The 15,003-nt window shown below is 33.3% G+C and overlaps 1 protein-coding gene and 1 non-coding gene across 2 annotated transcripts; both read right to left on the bottom strand.

Annotated features, from left to right (window-relative positions):
- Positions 1-208: 208 nt before the first annotated feature.
- On the bottom strand, positions 209-5,677 carry LOC126859257 (alanine--glyoxylate aminotransferase 2-like). Its single transcript, XM_050610345.1, has 9 exons — positions 5,609-5,677; positions 3,945-4,038; positions 3,710-3,828; positions 3,360-3,594; positions 2,038-2,131; positions 1,477-1,685; positions 1,136-1,361; positions 630-1,028; positions 209-458 (listed from the first exon to the last, which is right to left on the bottom strand). The coding sequence occupies exons 2-9, from the start codon at positions 4,004-4,006 to the stop codon at positions 351-353; spliced, it is 1,452 nt and encodes a 483-aa protein (XP_050466302.1). The 5' UTR covers positions 4,007-4,038; positions 5,609-5,677; the 3' UTR covers positions 209-350.
- Positions 5,678-11,157: 5,480 nt separating this feature from the next.
- Trnas-aga (transfer RNA serine (anticodon AGA)) lies at positions 11,158-11,239 on the bottom strand. The gene has a single exon. It is a non-coding gene; the product is annotated as a tRNA-Ser (tRNA).
- Positions 11,240-15,003: the final 3,764 nt, after the last annotated feature.

Below are 15,003 nucleotides of genomic sequence, written 5' to 3'. Positions count from 1 at the left end.
TTAAATTAAATTTTTTAAAGAAATTGTTTTAAAGAAATCAATAAATAACTTTGTTTATATAAAATTATATTTATTAAATATAAGATCTCTTAGGTAGAAAAAGAAGAGTATATTATCTTCTTTTAATAATTCTAATTTATATATATATATATATATATATATATATATATATATATATATATATATATATATATATATATATATATGTTTTTAATGAAGCTGCATATGTATGTACTATATGCATGCGTGATAAACGATAATAATTATCTTAATTACCTTAAAAATAATAATACTTTAATACATATAAAATTAGTAAAAATTTAGAATTTGCAATATTTGCAGATATATTATTAACTAGCACGAACAAGTAGTGAATTTCCGCTGTTCACTGCGGTGCTTGTATCGACTTCTATGGAGGAGATCGTTGCTTTGATAATAGTTGTAGTAGTTTTCGGCTCCTGAAACAATTATTAAGTGAGTTACTTTTAAATTGCATACGCATATTTAATATAAAAAATTTCTTTTACTTCAAATTAAAATTTTATATTACAATAAAAGACTCATGTTGCCTTAATAAAAATAATTATAATCTTTAATATATTTTTATGTAAATATAAGATGTAAATTACCTCGTCGAAATCGATATTGACTTCTTCAAGTACTTCATCGAGAACGGATACGAAATGGTTGACATTCTCGATAGAGAAAACCATTGGCGGTTTTAATTTTAGAACATTGTTATCAGGTCCGTCGCTACTGATGAGGACCTTGTTCTCCTTCATCCTCGATACAACATGCTTTGCCTCCGCCGTCGCCGGTATCCTCTTCATTCTGTCGCGAACTAACTCAATGCCCACGAATAATCCAGCACCGCGCACATCGCCGATAATCTTTCGTCGTTTCGCCAATTTCTCCAATTCCGCGATCAGATGATTGCCTACTTGCAAGGCGTTCTCCTGAAGATTCTCGCGTTCTATGACTTCCATCACCGCGTTCGCCATCGCGCAGGATACGGGATTGCCACCGTACTGAAATGAATAAGGATATTGTTAATGTAGCAGAACTTATTTATTTCTCAAGCATATTTCGATTAACGAACATCAATAATTTTTTTTTGTTTTGTTTACAGACTAACCGTGTTGAAGTATTCAATTCCAGTATCGCGAAAGCTGCGCGCGATTTCAGGCGTAGTGATGACAGCCGCAACGGGATGACCGTTACCCATGGGCTTGCCCAACGTGACTATATCTGGAACAACATCCTCACCGTATAATTGAAAAGCCCACATGTGAGTGCCGACTCTCCCGAAACCGACCTGGACCTCATCCGCGATACAGACACCTCCCGCTTCACGTACATGCCTGTAAGATCGATAATTTCTTTTATTTTCAGTATCATATCTTTTACTTCAAGACTGTGAATGTTACTGTATATGTGTTTATAAAAAAATAAAAAAACACATAAATAGCTCCTTACTTATATACGTTTCGGAAGTAATTCTGTGGCGGTAAAATCTGACCACCGACCGATATAAGACTTTCCGCGATAAAAGCGCAAACTCCGCGTCCTTTGGCTTTGATGTCCTCGCAGATTTGTTTTACATCCTCGGCGTATTTAAAACCGAGATCTTCGTCCACGTAATCGATGGCGCGATATTTGCCACGGTACACATCCGGACAGGGAGCCTGAGAGGAAAAGAAACACAACGATGTATAAAATATATGAAATATATGTACATATATGATGTTTCTCTCCTTTTCTTTCGAAAATACAGACGATATGCATGCAAAAATATGAGTTCTCTAATAAACATTTTTTCTCTTGCGAGATTGCTTTCTTCAAATCTCGATATCTAGATCGCCAAATTTTTAAATCAACACTTTAATTTTATCTTTAATTGTAAGATATGTTAATGTCTGTCCATCACATATTAATTTAACTTTTTCCAGTATAAATGTGTTCATACAATTTCTTTATATACAATTCCATTATATTATTTATTATAATTGAATACGAGATGCATTCTAGATACTTTACCACGTGTACCCAATCCTTTTTGCCGGTGCCGTTAGGCTTGTTGAATTTGTATGGCGAGATGTCGATTATCGTAGTGAGATGTCCATGATAAGCGCTAAAAGCAGAAGGACAAACGTAAACAGAAATTTCTTCTTTGACCCTTGCTTTTATTGAAACTATATTCTTCGAAGCCCTCCAAAGCTCTACAATGTAATTCTCTAAGGATTATTAATTATATAATCTGTTTTCTCATATATAATATATATTTTTAATAAATGTTATTTTATTATTTAGTCAAAACATACAGTTCCTGAAAATATAATTTTTTAATTTTTTTCTTATTGTTACCAAAGATGGCCAACGACCCCACCGTGGTTACGATATCTAAAAGTTGCCGGGGACTACTCATTCATAAACTCAACGATATAAAGCAATTATTATTGATTTGGTGCGGCCTCTCAACATCCTGAATCATTAATATTGATAATAAGACAAAGCGCAATTGTCCATAACACAATTGTTGCGATAATATAGGAAGACAATAAAGTATTTTATTACGATTATCAATTTCCTAGCTCTGTATAACATTTTATTCGCAAGGAGGGTTCTATCTTACAATGGCTTTCACGACTTTATACATTTCTGATACTAGGATACACGTGGCCTGTCTAATAGAGCCGATCTGATTTCGCTTTGTGTGATGTGACTTCGCTTTGTCTAGTTCGACATTCTCAAATCTCATTTATCACATTGTCTTTCTTTCTCTCTTTCTCGGATAAAGTCCAGTCCAATATTCAGCGACATCATCCTCACCGATAGAAGGAGAAAATAAATATAGTTTGTGTATGATACGTGGCACGTACACGTCATCGTGAGACTTACGGCACCTAAAACAGCGACAAGATCTTTATGGCGGTGAATTCTATTTCCGCCGTGGTGAAATGATTCGGATGCCCACATCCGATTTGTACGAATCTGCTGTGATAGGCCCGATCTCCATGTTCATCGACTCTTGATGTCCCTGTCGATTTAGAGTGGAAAGATGCTGCAAACAAGCAAAAGACAGATCGATTCATTAGTTTAACAATGAATTTTCTCGCTCGAGTTTGTTCGCAGCCTGAAATATCCAACATATTCGAGCCAACACTGCGGAATTGCTTGCGCCAAGAAGATCGAAGTCCGATCCGAAGTAGGCACGAACAATGGAAGTTCTTTTCATATTCATCTCGTTAACTCGGAACTTTGATTTCAGACGTGAAGCACGTGGAGCACGTGGAGCTCAATGTAGAATGTTATAGAAATATCGCACATAGAGTAGTTTTCACTGCGAAGGAGAAACTTACTGATCCAACGCGATGACATCCTTACACTTTGTGTGCGTTCGAGCGAGGCGGAGAGCGAGATCGTTAGCCTCGCTCCCGGAGTTCACCAGGAAGCAGACGGACAGCGGTTCCGGCAAGAGCGACGCCAGTCGACTCGCGCATATCACCAGGTTGTCGTGAAGGAAACGATTGTTCGTGCACAATAAGGTCATCTGTTCCTGCCCGGCTCGCACCACATCCGGATGACAATGGCCAACTGCAAACGGATTAACTCGCTTTAATTACGAGAGCTGCATTATATTAAATGCAATTATAATGTTCGCTATTAATGCAGAATGAAATTCAATGCGATTATTCTAAAAAATACATACCATGTGCGACATTATTTATGCAGTCCAAGTATCGATTGCCCTTCTCATCGTACATATATTGCCCTTCGGCTCTCACAATTTTTAATGGATTCGATTTATAAAACAACTTACACGACTGTCTGAAATTAAAATAAGTCGTTGAAATTATTGTTTATTTGAGGTGTTGTGCGTTGAATCGAAATATTTTGTTATATATCATCTATATGTTGTTGGTCTAAATTTAAATCTTGCTTACCCGATGTGACGATCGCGAAGTCTTATAGTATCAGATTTTGGCATTTGTTCTAAAGACTCCATAGTAGAACTTTTCGCCAAGTTACTGTCAATGTCTGCAAAATACAATAAGCAAAATATAATAATCTGTGCAGTTTTATAAATAATTTAAAAGTAAATAAAAATAAAAATAAAAGTAAAAAAAAAATTTGGCTTATCATATCAATTGAAGATTATGCAATATTTTACATTTCTAACATATAATCTCGTCGCGAGCTCTTTTCGAAGTCAATTATAATATTATCGGACTAAATGTATTGAAAGAGCGATGCACGCATTATCAAATTTTTCTGATATTTAAACTAAGTGTGATGATAAGAAGACGGGAATGATAAAAATTTTTATCGCGATCAATTTATATTCCATTTTTTGATAACATAAATGAGATTATTTTCACACACATAGAACATTATATTATGCTGTGAGTCATGCTTATGTATATGTGCTTAAATTTATGAAATACTTAAGAAATTCTGTAATGCCGAGGAGTTTACGTTACAAACAATAAAATATTTGATCAAACTGTGGTATCGATCCTTTTATAATAAAAAGATGATGAGAAACATATAAATTATTACAACTTTTTAATATTTAGCATCATTTACCTGTATGAGCCTATATTAAAATATAACAAATAATTAAATTAAAGCAAATTTGAAATTAGCTGAAAAAATGTAATTTTCTATCCATTTTCTTTTCATACTTTCTAATATTCATAAAAAGAGACTCTTTTTTTCACTATTGTTTGTAACTGAAAATCATTATTGATAACGTGTCTTGATATTTTCGTCAAAAAATAATCGACTCCAAATATGTCACAAATTTTGTTATAAAAATAAAATACCGTAATAGAAACAAAAGTCTAAAATAATAAGTGCATATAAATAAGATAGGAGATTGAAAGAGTAATTTTCCGGTGGCTGATAAGTGCACGTGATTAGTATGTGTAAGTATATAATGTTTCCGCACATGGCATCGCGCGTGACCTCGCATTGCAAAATAAACTTTGCGAGAAAAAAGAATGCTTTATATAATTATATAATAGATACAGAAAACAATTTATTTTTAATACTGTATTTATGATATATTAAATTACTATGTAACATGTGTGGAAAATAAAATGTAAAGTTTTGATTTTTGCAAAGTTTTCAAATCATTAATTTTTTTAATAAGAGATTCATTTATTTTACTCTTTTGTTAAAAACATATTTTTATATTATGTTTCACAGTTAAATTTATCGCATAACCAATACTACAACAATTGTATAACATAGTAGATAATATTCGATTTTTTATCTGTAGAGAAAAACTTTTTTGATATTTAAAGTAACAGTGAATTTCTTCGATACTTTTACCAAAAAGAAAAAGTAATAAACAAGAAATAAGATATTCTGTCTATAATGTTCTTCTTTTAAAGATAAAAAGATAAAAGCTAAAAATTGAGAAAGTAATTTCACTGCAAATTTTCAAAGAAAGAAAACACTTGTAATAATTTAACAATAAATTTGCATCCGTAAAACGATATTATATGCTAAATAAATTTAATCTATTATTTTAAAATGCATTATTCTGATAAAAAAATTAAGCTAATAATTAATAATAAAAGAAACTCTGTGCATGTCGTACCTGAAGTCGTAGTCCGACGTCACCGTCGCTGCGATTACTGCGAGTGCAGCCGAAAGTAATGCCGCGATCCTACAACGGTGACGTCATATATAGAGAGAAATGAATCGGCGGGGGGAAAAAAATACGGGGATGCGCACGCGTGTCGGACCAATGGCACTCCCTCCATAATCGACATGCCACTTTCCACGCACTTTCGTGCGTCATTTTCAATCACCAATTGTTCATATTTCAATGGAATTTATTCTATGCAGTAATTACATAATTAAACACATCAATGTGAAATAAACATTACATATAGATGCATTTTGCGACTGAGAGATTAAATTAAGATTGAATATCTTATTGAAGATCAAATCAATTAATTTTGCTTAAATTTATTATATCGCTTTTATGTTGTACAAATGCAAAATGTTCTACAAATGTAAAAATGAAATTTGACAGTCGCATTCACAGCAAGCTTTTGCAATATTCTAGCTATTTTAAGAAAGACGACCTTGCTAACAGACCGGCGACATTAAGAACGAGGTTTGGCAGAATAGATCTTTGATATATTTTGCCGGTCGCTCTAGCTGAAAACTCGCAAGCAAAATAGAAATTATCAGATAAAGAACATTGTAAATATTAGGTATGTAGTGTTTGTCAATTTAGGTATGATAAAGTTCCAAGTCACATCTATAGATTATTCATATATTTGGGAAATATACTCAAATATTTGTTCTTAGAAAAGTTCCTGATGTTAGAAAGCTCACTCTCTCTCTCTTTTTCTTTCGACAAATTTAATTTTTTTATAAAACTTTAAAAGATATTCACGTGAATGGATTTCGCGAATAGATGTGATCTATAACACGTTCCGTGCCACGTGTACCACAAATGGTACACGTCGAACTTGATCTACAGGCCACGTGTACCATAAATGGTACACGCAGACATATTCATTTAATCCGCCAAAAACATATGTTTTATGATAAATTTAATTCTATAAAATATATCTCCACCAAAAGAATGAGGCATTAAACAAAATGCAGTATAGAACAAAGCACATAAATTTGTTTATTTGTTATATGTACAATAATTATGGATTACAAGTAATGGTTGATTTTTTTAAAGCAAGGGATGCATAGAAATGGCTTATTCGGGCAATCGCTGCAAAACGTCACAACTCTTTTAGTTTTTTGCCTTGCTACTTTAGTACCATACTGTTTTACATTTTGTTTATAGCAGGAAGTGCAACGTTTTCTAACATTTACCGCTTTGCCCTCTTGTTTTTTAATTTCGTGTCGTTTTCTAGAGGTTGTCGCAATCTCAGGAGATAAATTGTTGATGTTATCCTCACAGTGACATAAATAACTAACTACTCGTTTTCTAAATTCTACAATTGATACAGAACTATGTTGCTGAGTATTGTTCTCTTTACTAATTGAAAATTTGCGAACTGATTGACTTTCACAGTCGAAATGATCGCAGCGCAACGTGTACCATTTATGGTACACGGTGTCGCAACTACTCTAAACAAGCTAATTACTTATGGATTGATGATGTAATGACATATTGTGTGACAATATATCAATTTTTAGTCAAAACAGCGAATGGCCTGGAGATCATGTTGGGCAAAAACGGCGTGGCACGGAACGTGATAAATAAGAGTATTAATATTATAAAAGTTGGCAGATCCATCGGCAAATATCGTGATCACAATGAAGACGTTCATGTGCAGTAGGCAGGTTTCAACGATAGCAATACGCGATACGTGATACGCGCTATCGCGCAATTTAGACAACGTCAGCGATCTCGTGATATGCATTGTAAGGCGTGCGATATCGTCAAAGGTAAATATAAGTCACGTTCCCGCAATTACAAATCTTCCACTGTGAACATAGAGCTAACAATCTTTGCTATCGATTTTAAGCGAAACGTACTCCAAGAAACTTATCGACATCGTATCATTCTATTATTAATTCACCGCCTGATAATTTTCAAATGAAGCGGTTCAGTTAATTAATATAATGAATTAAATGAATCAATTAATTATATAATAATTGTACTTTAATAAAGTGTAAATTATAATTGTAATAATTAAAATAAAACTAGCATACTTTTAAGACATTTATGTGATATCTCCTGGAAAAGCTTTCTAATATTTATACTTACTTATCTATATCTTTCTATTTCCTACTTTCTCTTTTCCTTCTCACGAGAACGACAAATTATCTCATTATTATCAGACTTATTCACGTAGGTATTTATTACACAATCTTACTCCATCGATTATATATGCTTAAGTCGACCATTGATGATGGTGATGAAAATAAGTTTAATCGCATTTCGTAATATTTCGGACAAAAAAGAGAAAAACAAAAAGGCCAAATGTTTATCGTGCGATATCACAGACTGGCGCCATGCCAGTTGCCCGATACATTTTTACTGTCTCATTGATGTCAAATCTTAAGCGAAATGCAAATTGCAAATTGTTTTGCAAGATTTTATTGGCGCGAATAAAGCGCAACCTCGATGCGACGTGATTTTATTTATTACGTCACAATTGATACTATATACATTCTGAGACAATAATCTAGAAGCGAGACATGCCTCTTTTACTCAACTACTGACAAGAGTTTACAATCGATGATCTATTGATCGCTCTATTTAAAAAAAGATATTATTGCACCATTGAAATGAAGAACTTCATACGTTACACACACACACAAGTTTATACATTAAATATCTAATATATTATCTATTTCCACTTTTTCTTTTTAACCTGCCGATTCTTTCATCTGTTTTAAATCGATTTTTTTCTTCACGAAAATATATGCCTAAAAAAATTAGATTTTTAATTATAAATATTAAAAAAAGAATGTTTAAAAATTAAGCTGCTAATATATTACTATATAATTAAACAACTTTGTACAGCACAATAAACAATGGCATTTAATAAAAGATAAGATTATATATCTATAATTGTAAAATAGGTCATCTAAAAAATTGATCCTCGAAAATGTTTGTTGATTTCTCTTCATTACAGCACTTCTGAAGTACTTTTGAAAGATATCTAGAATATATCTAAGTATATCTGAAAACGAATATAATAATTGATGTGCTGTTCTATTTGTAGAGCTAATTTTCGGCTGCTTCAACATTTCTATCAACGTGCCATAATTCGTGGACACTTAAAAACGAATGCTTGCGTTTCTAGACTCGGCTGGATATTAATTCTCCTGCAAATGCGACGAGCGATATCGCGTAACCTACGAGAATAACGAGAAAAGCGATATATATAGAATGATCGCTAAGAATGATTTCGTTTTCCTTTTTCGTCACAATATCCTTCCAGAAATCTTCCGCGTGCTTCTCCGCGAGACCGTACTCCATCAGCGTCAGCAGCGCCCAATTAATTTCATTTTTGAAAGCCGACTTTAACGGGATCGCATGCACGCGATAGTGCGACAGGATGCACAGATCGGAGACTTTGAAGAGCCGTTCGCCCTTATTGCCCAGGATCATGGTCTCAAGCAGTTTGCCATCCATCTCGGTTGTGAAATACGCCCTGGAGGTATCTACGGAGATTTTTTCCTTTTCCTCGACAGATGTAAATCTTCTCATTAATTCGAAAGGCAGACTATCGCTCGCCACGAGCTCCTCGTACACCACCTTGGAGGCAACCACTTCAAGCCCCGTGGCCAATAGATCCTCGAAACTGGACACGCGCATCTCGGCCGAGAATTCTATCACAAACGCAAACAGCTCCGCCTGAAACAGAGCCGTGTACTCCGCCGCCGTTATCACCGTGGCGACGAACAGCATCTTCTCCACGAGAGTTTGGGATACATGATACGGCGAGAAGCCGAGGATCAAGGCGATGGTGTTCAAGGGATCGCGAGCTTGTTTGCTGACTCTCAGAATCATCGAGGCGCACCACACGATCATCACCAGGAAGATACCGATCAGGACGGTGACGATGATCGGCCAAAAGTCGATCAGAACCTCCGCCGGCAGAATCGGAATCAATAGGCAGACTCTATCCTCACCCACGGCTACGCTATGGTCGTGATCCGCGTTGTATTCATCTTTATACATGAGCTCGGCTTTGTATATCATATCGCTTTCATCCACGAAGTACGTGTTTACCACCGTGCCGTTTACGGCGATCGATAACGCATCCGAGAATGCTTTGGCCAGACCGCCGACCATGCCGTTCCCTGGCTCTAAACTGCCGTAAGGACTCCATATCTCTTCGAACTTTGCTTTGAATGTATCGCCGTAAATATTTCGCGATTTCGGATACCAATCAATACTGTCGTCGTATACGGTCGATCTCGTGTAATTTTTGCTGAATCCATTGAAATAATTCATCGCCACAAAGACCGCCTCCGAGTACTTTGAGGAGAATGACACTTCCAGAATAATCACGTCGAGAAATTTAAACTTCCATAAATATTCGAGCTGCCGTTGTGCGTTTAATGTGCGCTTGCTCGAATTCATTATAAGCAAGAGTTTCGGCATGTGTTTCGCATAGGATATCGAGTAGACGTCTTTCATCGTGACGTTCAATTCTGCGTATGTAATATCTTCGTTCGATTCATAGATATAAATCAATAAAGTGCGAGAAGAAGCCTTGTTCCTCAGCTGAATGTCAGATCCAAAAACATAAATCTCTGATGGCCATGTGGTGATTACACTCCGGGCGACTAGATCGAGCATACGACTCGAACAAATATCGCACTTTTGAATCCTGATGATTAGATCCTGACGCACGATTGATCTTAAAAACTTTTCGATCGATCGATCAATATAATTTTGCCGACAAAATTTTAAGCTTACGACGTTATTTGCAGCGAAAAAATATAAAATAGCTCTTGCAATCTTCATATTCCAATCACAATAATTTTTTACTCGTGCGATTAGATACGTGTCAAAAGAAAATATGAAAGACGCCGCTATGTCAAAGTACACGTGTACTCCAAGTCGAAAAATTATTATGCAATCTATTATCATTCAATTGGCTGCATGATACGTAGAAATAGTTGCGTAATGGCTTTCTGTAACATTGATACACAGAACATTATGATGAATAATATATCCGCAATTATAGATTTTATCTATAATTACGAACACATGGTGCAAAATTCGAAAATAAGACAATTTTGTCCTATTTCATCTCGATTAACAGAGATTTGCATCTATTTCTCTTCTTTATAATTTATTATCATTTTCCGCCTGTTTAATGATTGATTAACCGTTTCATTCGTAGCATTACGATTTTGTATTCTCTTATTCGATTTGGATAAGGATTATCTTGACAAAGAATAAGGCAGATAATTCGTGACGATATGATAAACACGGTACATTGACGCAACAGCTAATCGTGCACTTTCGTAACACAAACATTTTTTAATGCATCGATATCGGATATCGCTATTATGAAAGAAATCTGTATTATCGCATTATAGACATATAAAAGTAAAATACATAAAATATGATATTTATAATGTCAATAATTGTTTGCGTATATCGAAAAAAATACAAAAGATAATGTGTCACACAACAACCTTCGCAGTCGGTAGGACTCGAACCTACGCTCCCAGAGGGAATCTGATTTCTAGTCAGACGCCTTAACCACTCGGCCACGACTGCTACGGCAGTTTCTTGTCATCTTCATCGTTTCATGCTAAGTCATGGACATATTTTTTCAATAAGCTAATTTTTATTTTTTTTATAAATAACATGTACATTTTCTAACATTTTCTAGCATATTTTGCGCAAACATCGAGAAATGCATGCATGCATGACGTAATTATGTAATTTTTTCTTTTAACAAAACTTCGTTTCAACAAAATTTCGTTCACGATCTTAAAAAAAGTATAAGTAAAACTTGTAATAATTTTATCTTTAAATCAAGAATTAAATAAACTCGTACACAAAATTATTATGTAAATAAGTAAATATTCTTGGTTATTTTCTTAATTAACCTTGCAATCTATTCAAAAGATGCTTTTTATTATATTTTCTAAATAAGGCGAGCCAGAAGGAGGAGGGAGGAAGAAATGCAAGAATCAATTTTAAAGTGTTCTATTAAAAGTCACGCACAGAACACGTTTGATTACATTAACGATCGACGGATTCATAAATAGATCCACTCCACAACATTCACGATTATCATGCCGTATAATAGCCATAATAATAAGTATCTTAGCGGGAATATAATGATAGATTTATATATATATATATATATATATATATATATATTTATTTATTTATATAATTATATACTCTTATGCGTGTGTTCCGTAGTGGAGTAAACGAGAGTGGCCCCGTTTTTCCAATTATGTAGAGAGAGCACAATAAAAAGGGGGCCACCTCTCTTTACGCAAATAATCTATAACAATACATCCACGACGACGTGAAATTGTGTATATTTGGATATATATTTATAGTATATATTACATACACACGCATATATATAATGTGCCCTTATGTGATATTTATATATACGTATATGTACGTACTTATAAAATATTTTTCTTGTCATTTAACACTTAGAAGATGAAAAATTCTACGCTCTACTCAATGACCTCTTTGAAGAAACCTGATATATAATACGATAGTCATGACGAATATTTATATCAAATAACAGTGTCGTTGATCGAGAGCAAGATAGGCCTAACAGCTTATACGCACATGCCAGATGATAATAGTATAGCATGAGATGCGTACATCATCCTTCAACAATCTTAAATTAATGTCAATAGCGGTTTGTAAATAAAAAAACCGAGGCTTTCGTAGAAAAATTATTCCTTTTTCTCTCGCGATTAAAAATGTTAGACCTATCCTACATCGCATATTTAAATCTGTAATTAAGCCTTTAAAAGTCTTGATATACGAAATTAATATTTTTAAAACATTTCTTTTCGACAATTTTCCTGTAAAATGAATAAGAGATTTCAGATTGAAAATCTCGAGCAAATTTCTTCAATAGATATAAAAACGCAAAATTTAATTCTAATTGTCAATCAACGACGTGATCAATTTTTACACAATTAACGCGTATATATGTGTATATATCATAGATGAGTGCAGCGATGCGGAGAACACAGAGAAAGCGCTTTTTTTTCAGAAAATTTCGAGACTTGATCCATAGCCGAATTATAATTGCACATTAATTAATTGGCTAATTGATATTCCGTCTCATGTCAAATCTTCAATAAATGACATGTATCATTTTCATAGAATCGTTATGCTCGATATCTCCGCAAAACACTGCTCTGTTCTTGATATATCTGAAAAATCGCGTATTTTTCAATAAATAATCGATTGACTACTACGATGTCGCAGGATCGTACCACGACAAGGACTCGACTTTCCGTACAGGGGAAAATTTTTGTTAAATCTCTGAAAACTCGTCATCCTCGAAAAATATACTTGGCGCAATCGAATTTCGCGATTTCGCTAAATCTTCGTTATCTTCTATATCTGCTTAAGAGAGAAATGTCGTGTCCTTCGTAATCGTGATCGAGCGGCAACACGGCCCTATTTACAATATAGAAATATGTCGTAATATATATATATATATATATATATGATAAATGTGTATCCATGTCACATAATAAAGATGCAAATAAAAATAGTATGGCCAATTGTTTCGAAAAATAATAATCATTTTTTCAAGCTTCACAAAAGTATTAAAGCCTGTTTTAACGCTGAAAATTATTTCTAGATTCTCTCAAGAGAGAAAACTGCGTAACAAATTCTCAATAATAAAAATAAAAATTATTATGCTTTACAAAGTTGTAAAAAATAGTATTATATATCATATTATATGTCGCTATTGGAACGTGTTGTTATATGAATATTTATGTAGTAATGATAGCGATAAAAGAATATATATTAATTTACTAAACACGTGTTATTCATACACATAGCAATGTTTTGGCGCACTTGCTCTCAATTGCCCTCAATTATTATTTATATTGTTAGAAACATCCGTATCTTGTGTCGCTATTGGTGCCATTAAAAAGAAATACGCTTTTTTTACTATCAGTAGAAAAATGGAAAGAGCTTTTTTGATTTGGAATGCGTTCTTCATTCACTTGCAAAGTGATCCGTATGTCGATATCGGAATATCGTCGATATTGTTGCAATTTCATGTCATGCCAAATATCCTCTTTTTAATATCACACATATCGTTTCGCATTTTTCTTGCCTTGTTATCTAAACTGCAACAAAAATGTGTGCAATATGTTGATTTTAAAGGTGCTTTATTTTTTTTCGGCACATCCGTTAAATTGATGAGATCAAACAAAAATTGAGCAAATAATTAAAGAAGTAGATGATAGAAGGGATAAAGAAACTATTAAAAATAAGTATAGTTATTCCGTTGCAATTTAAATATTATCGAAAATCAATTAACTATTATGATTGCTGTATATTTCTATCGATATGCACAATAGAAAAAATTATATTAATTAGAAAATTAGAAAAGTCCATTTGTAACAAAATGATCGTTATTAAAGATTCTACAAGAGTAGGTTTCTTTGTCATAATAATAATACTCGCGACTTGTCTCAATATGCAATAAGAATAAAGTAGAATGTAAAATTAAAATGTCGCACGTAAAAAAATGTTATATCTGTCAATGATATCAAATTATTATCGAAATTCTTTATAAAGAATCAAAATCACAACAAAATCACAATCATATTTCTTATTCGAGAAACTCGTGTTTTTTTATATGATCCTTCTCCTTCTATTTTCAGATTAATTAATTTTAATATTCTCAATTTAATGTAAAGATGTCAGTTGAACTTTCTCCTTTTTTGATGTGAAAATTCGTCTAAACAATTAATTCATAATAATCGCATGAAATTATTAGCGATTATGTTCCCGGATACTTTTTTCTTCTTTCAGTAGAAACATGAATCTTTTACTTTAAAGTCTACTCCATTTGTGTTTGCGCAAATGATATGCATAAATTGAAGTGAAATTGTTTGAGTGAATGTCACTTGACAACATAAAAATTAAAAAAAAAAGAAAAAAATTAAAGGAGAAATACAGTCTCCCTTTTTATCATCCATGCGACTTATACACCGAAATAAAGTAACGCTGCAATATCGTCTTAACTTGCGATACGTAAAATAGAGAATAGATTCTAGCATCTTATATGTATATATATATATATATATATATATATATATATATATATATTTGCATCTATAAATACATCTAGTATATGTATATATAATTATCGCGCTGAAGAACGACATTTCCCTCATCCTAAGTGTGTCCTCTCTTCGTGATATTGTGTGTGTGTGTAAAACTGTAATTTCTACTGCTAAAAATCTTCTAATCATAAGTAGGCTAATGAGACTAGTCTACGACTACGATATCATTATCGATTATAT

The sequence above is a fragment of the Cataglyphis hispanica genome, chromosome 3 (genome assembly GCF_021464435.1).
Source record: "Cataglyphis hispanica isolate Lineage 1 chromosome 3, ULB_Chis1_1.0, whole genome shotgun sequence".
Lineage (NCBI taxonomy): Eukaryota > Metazoa > Arthropoda > Insecta > Hymenoptera > Formicidae > Cataglyphis > Cataglyphis hispanica.
The sequence above is the reverse complement of the archived record's forward strand: the minus strand, read 5'-3'. Positions and strand labels throughout refer to the sequence as shown.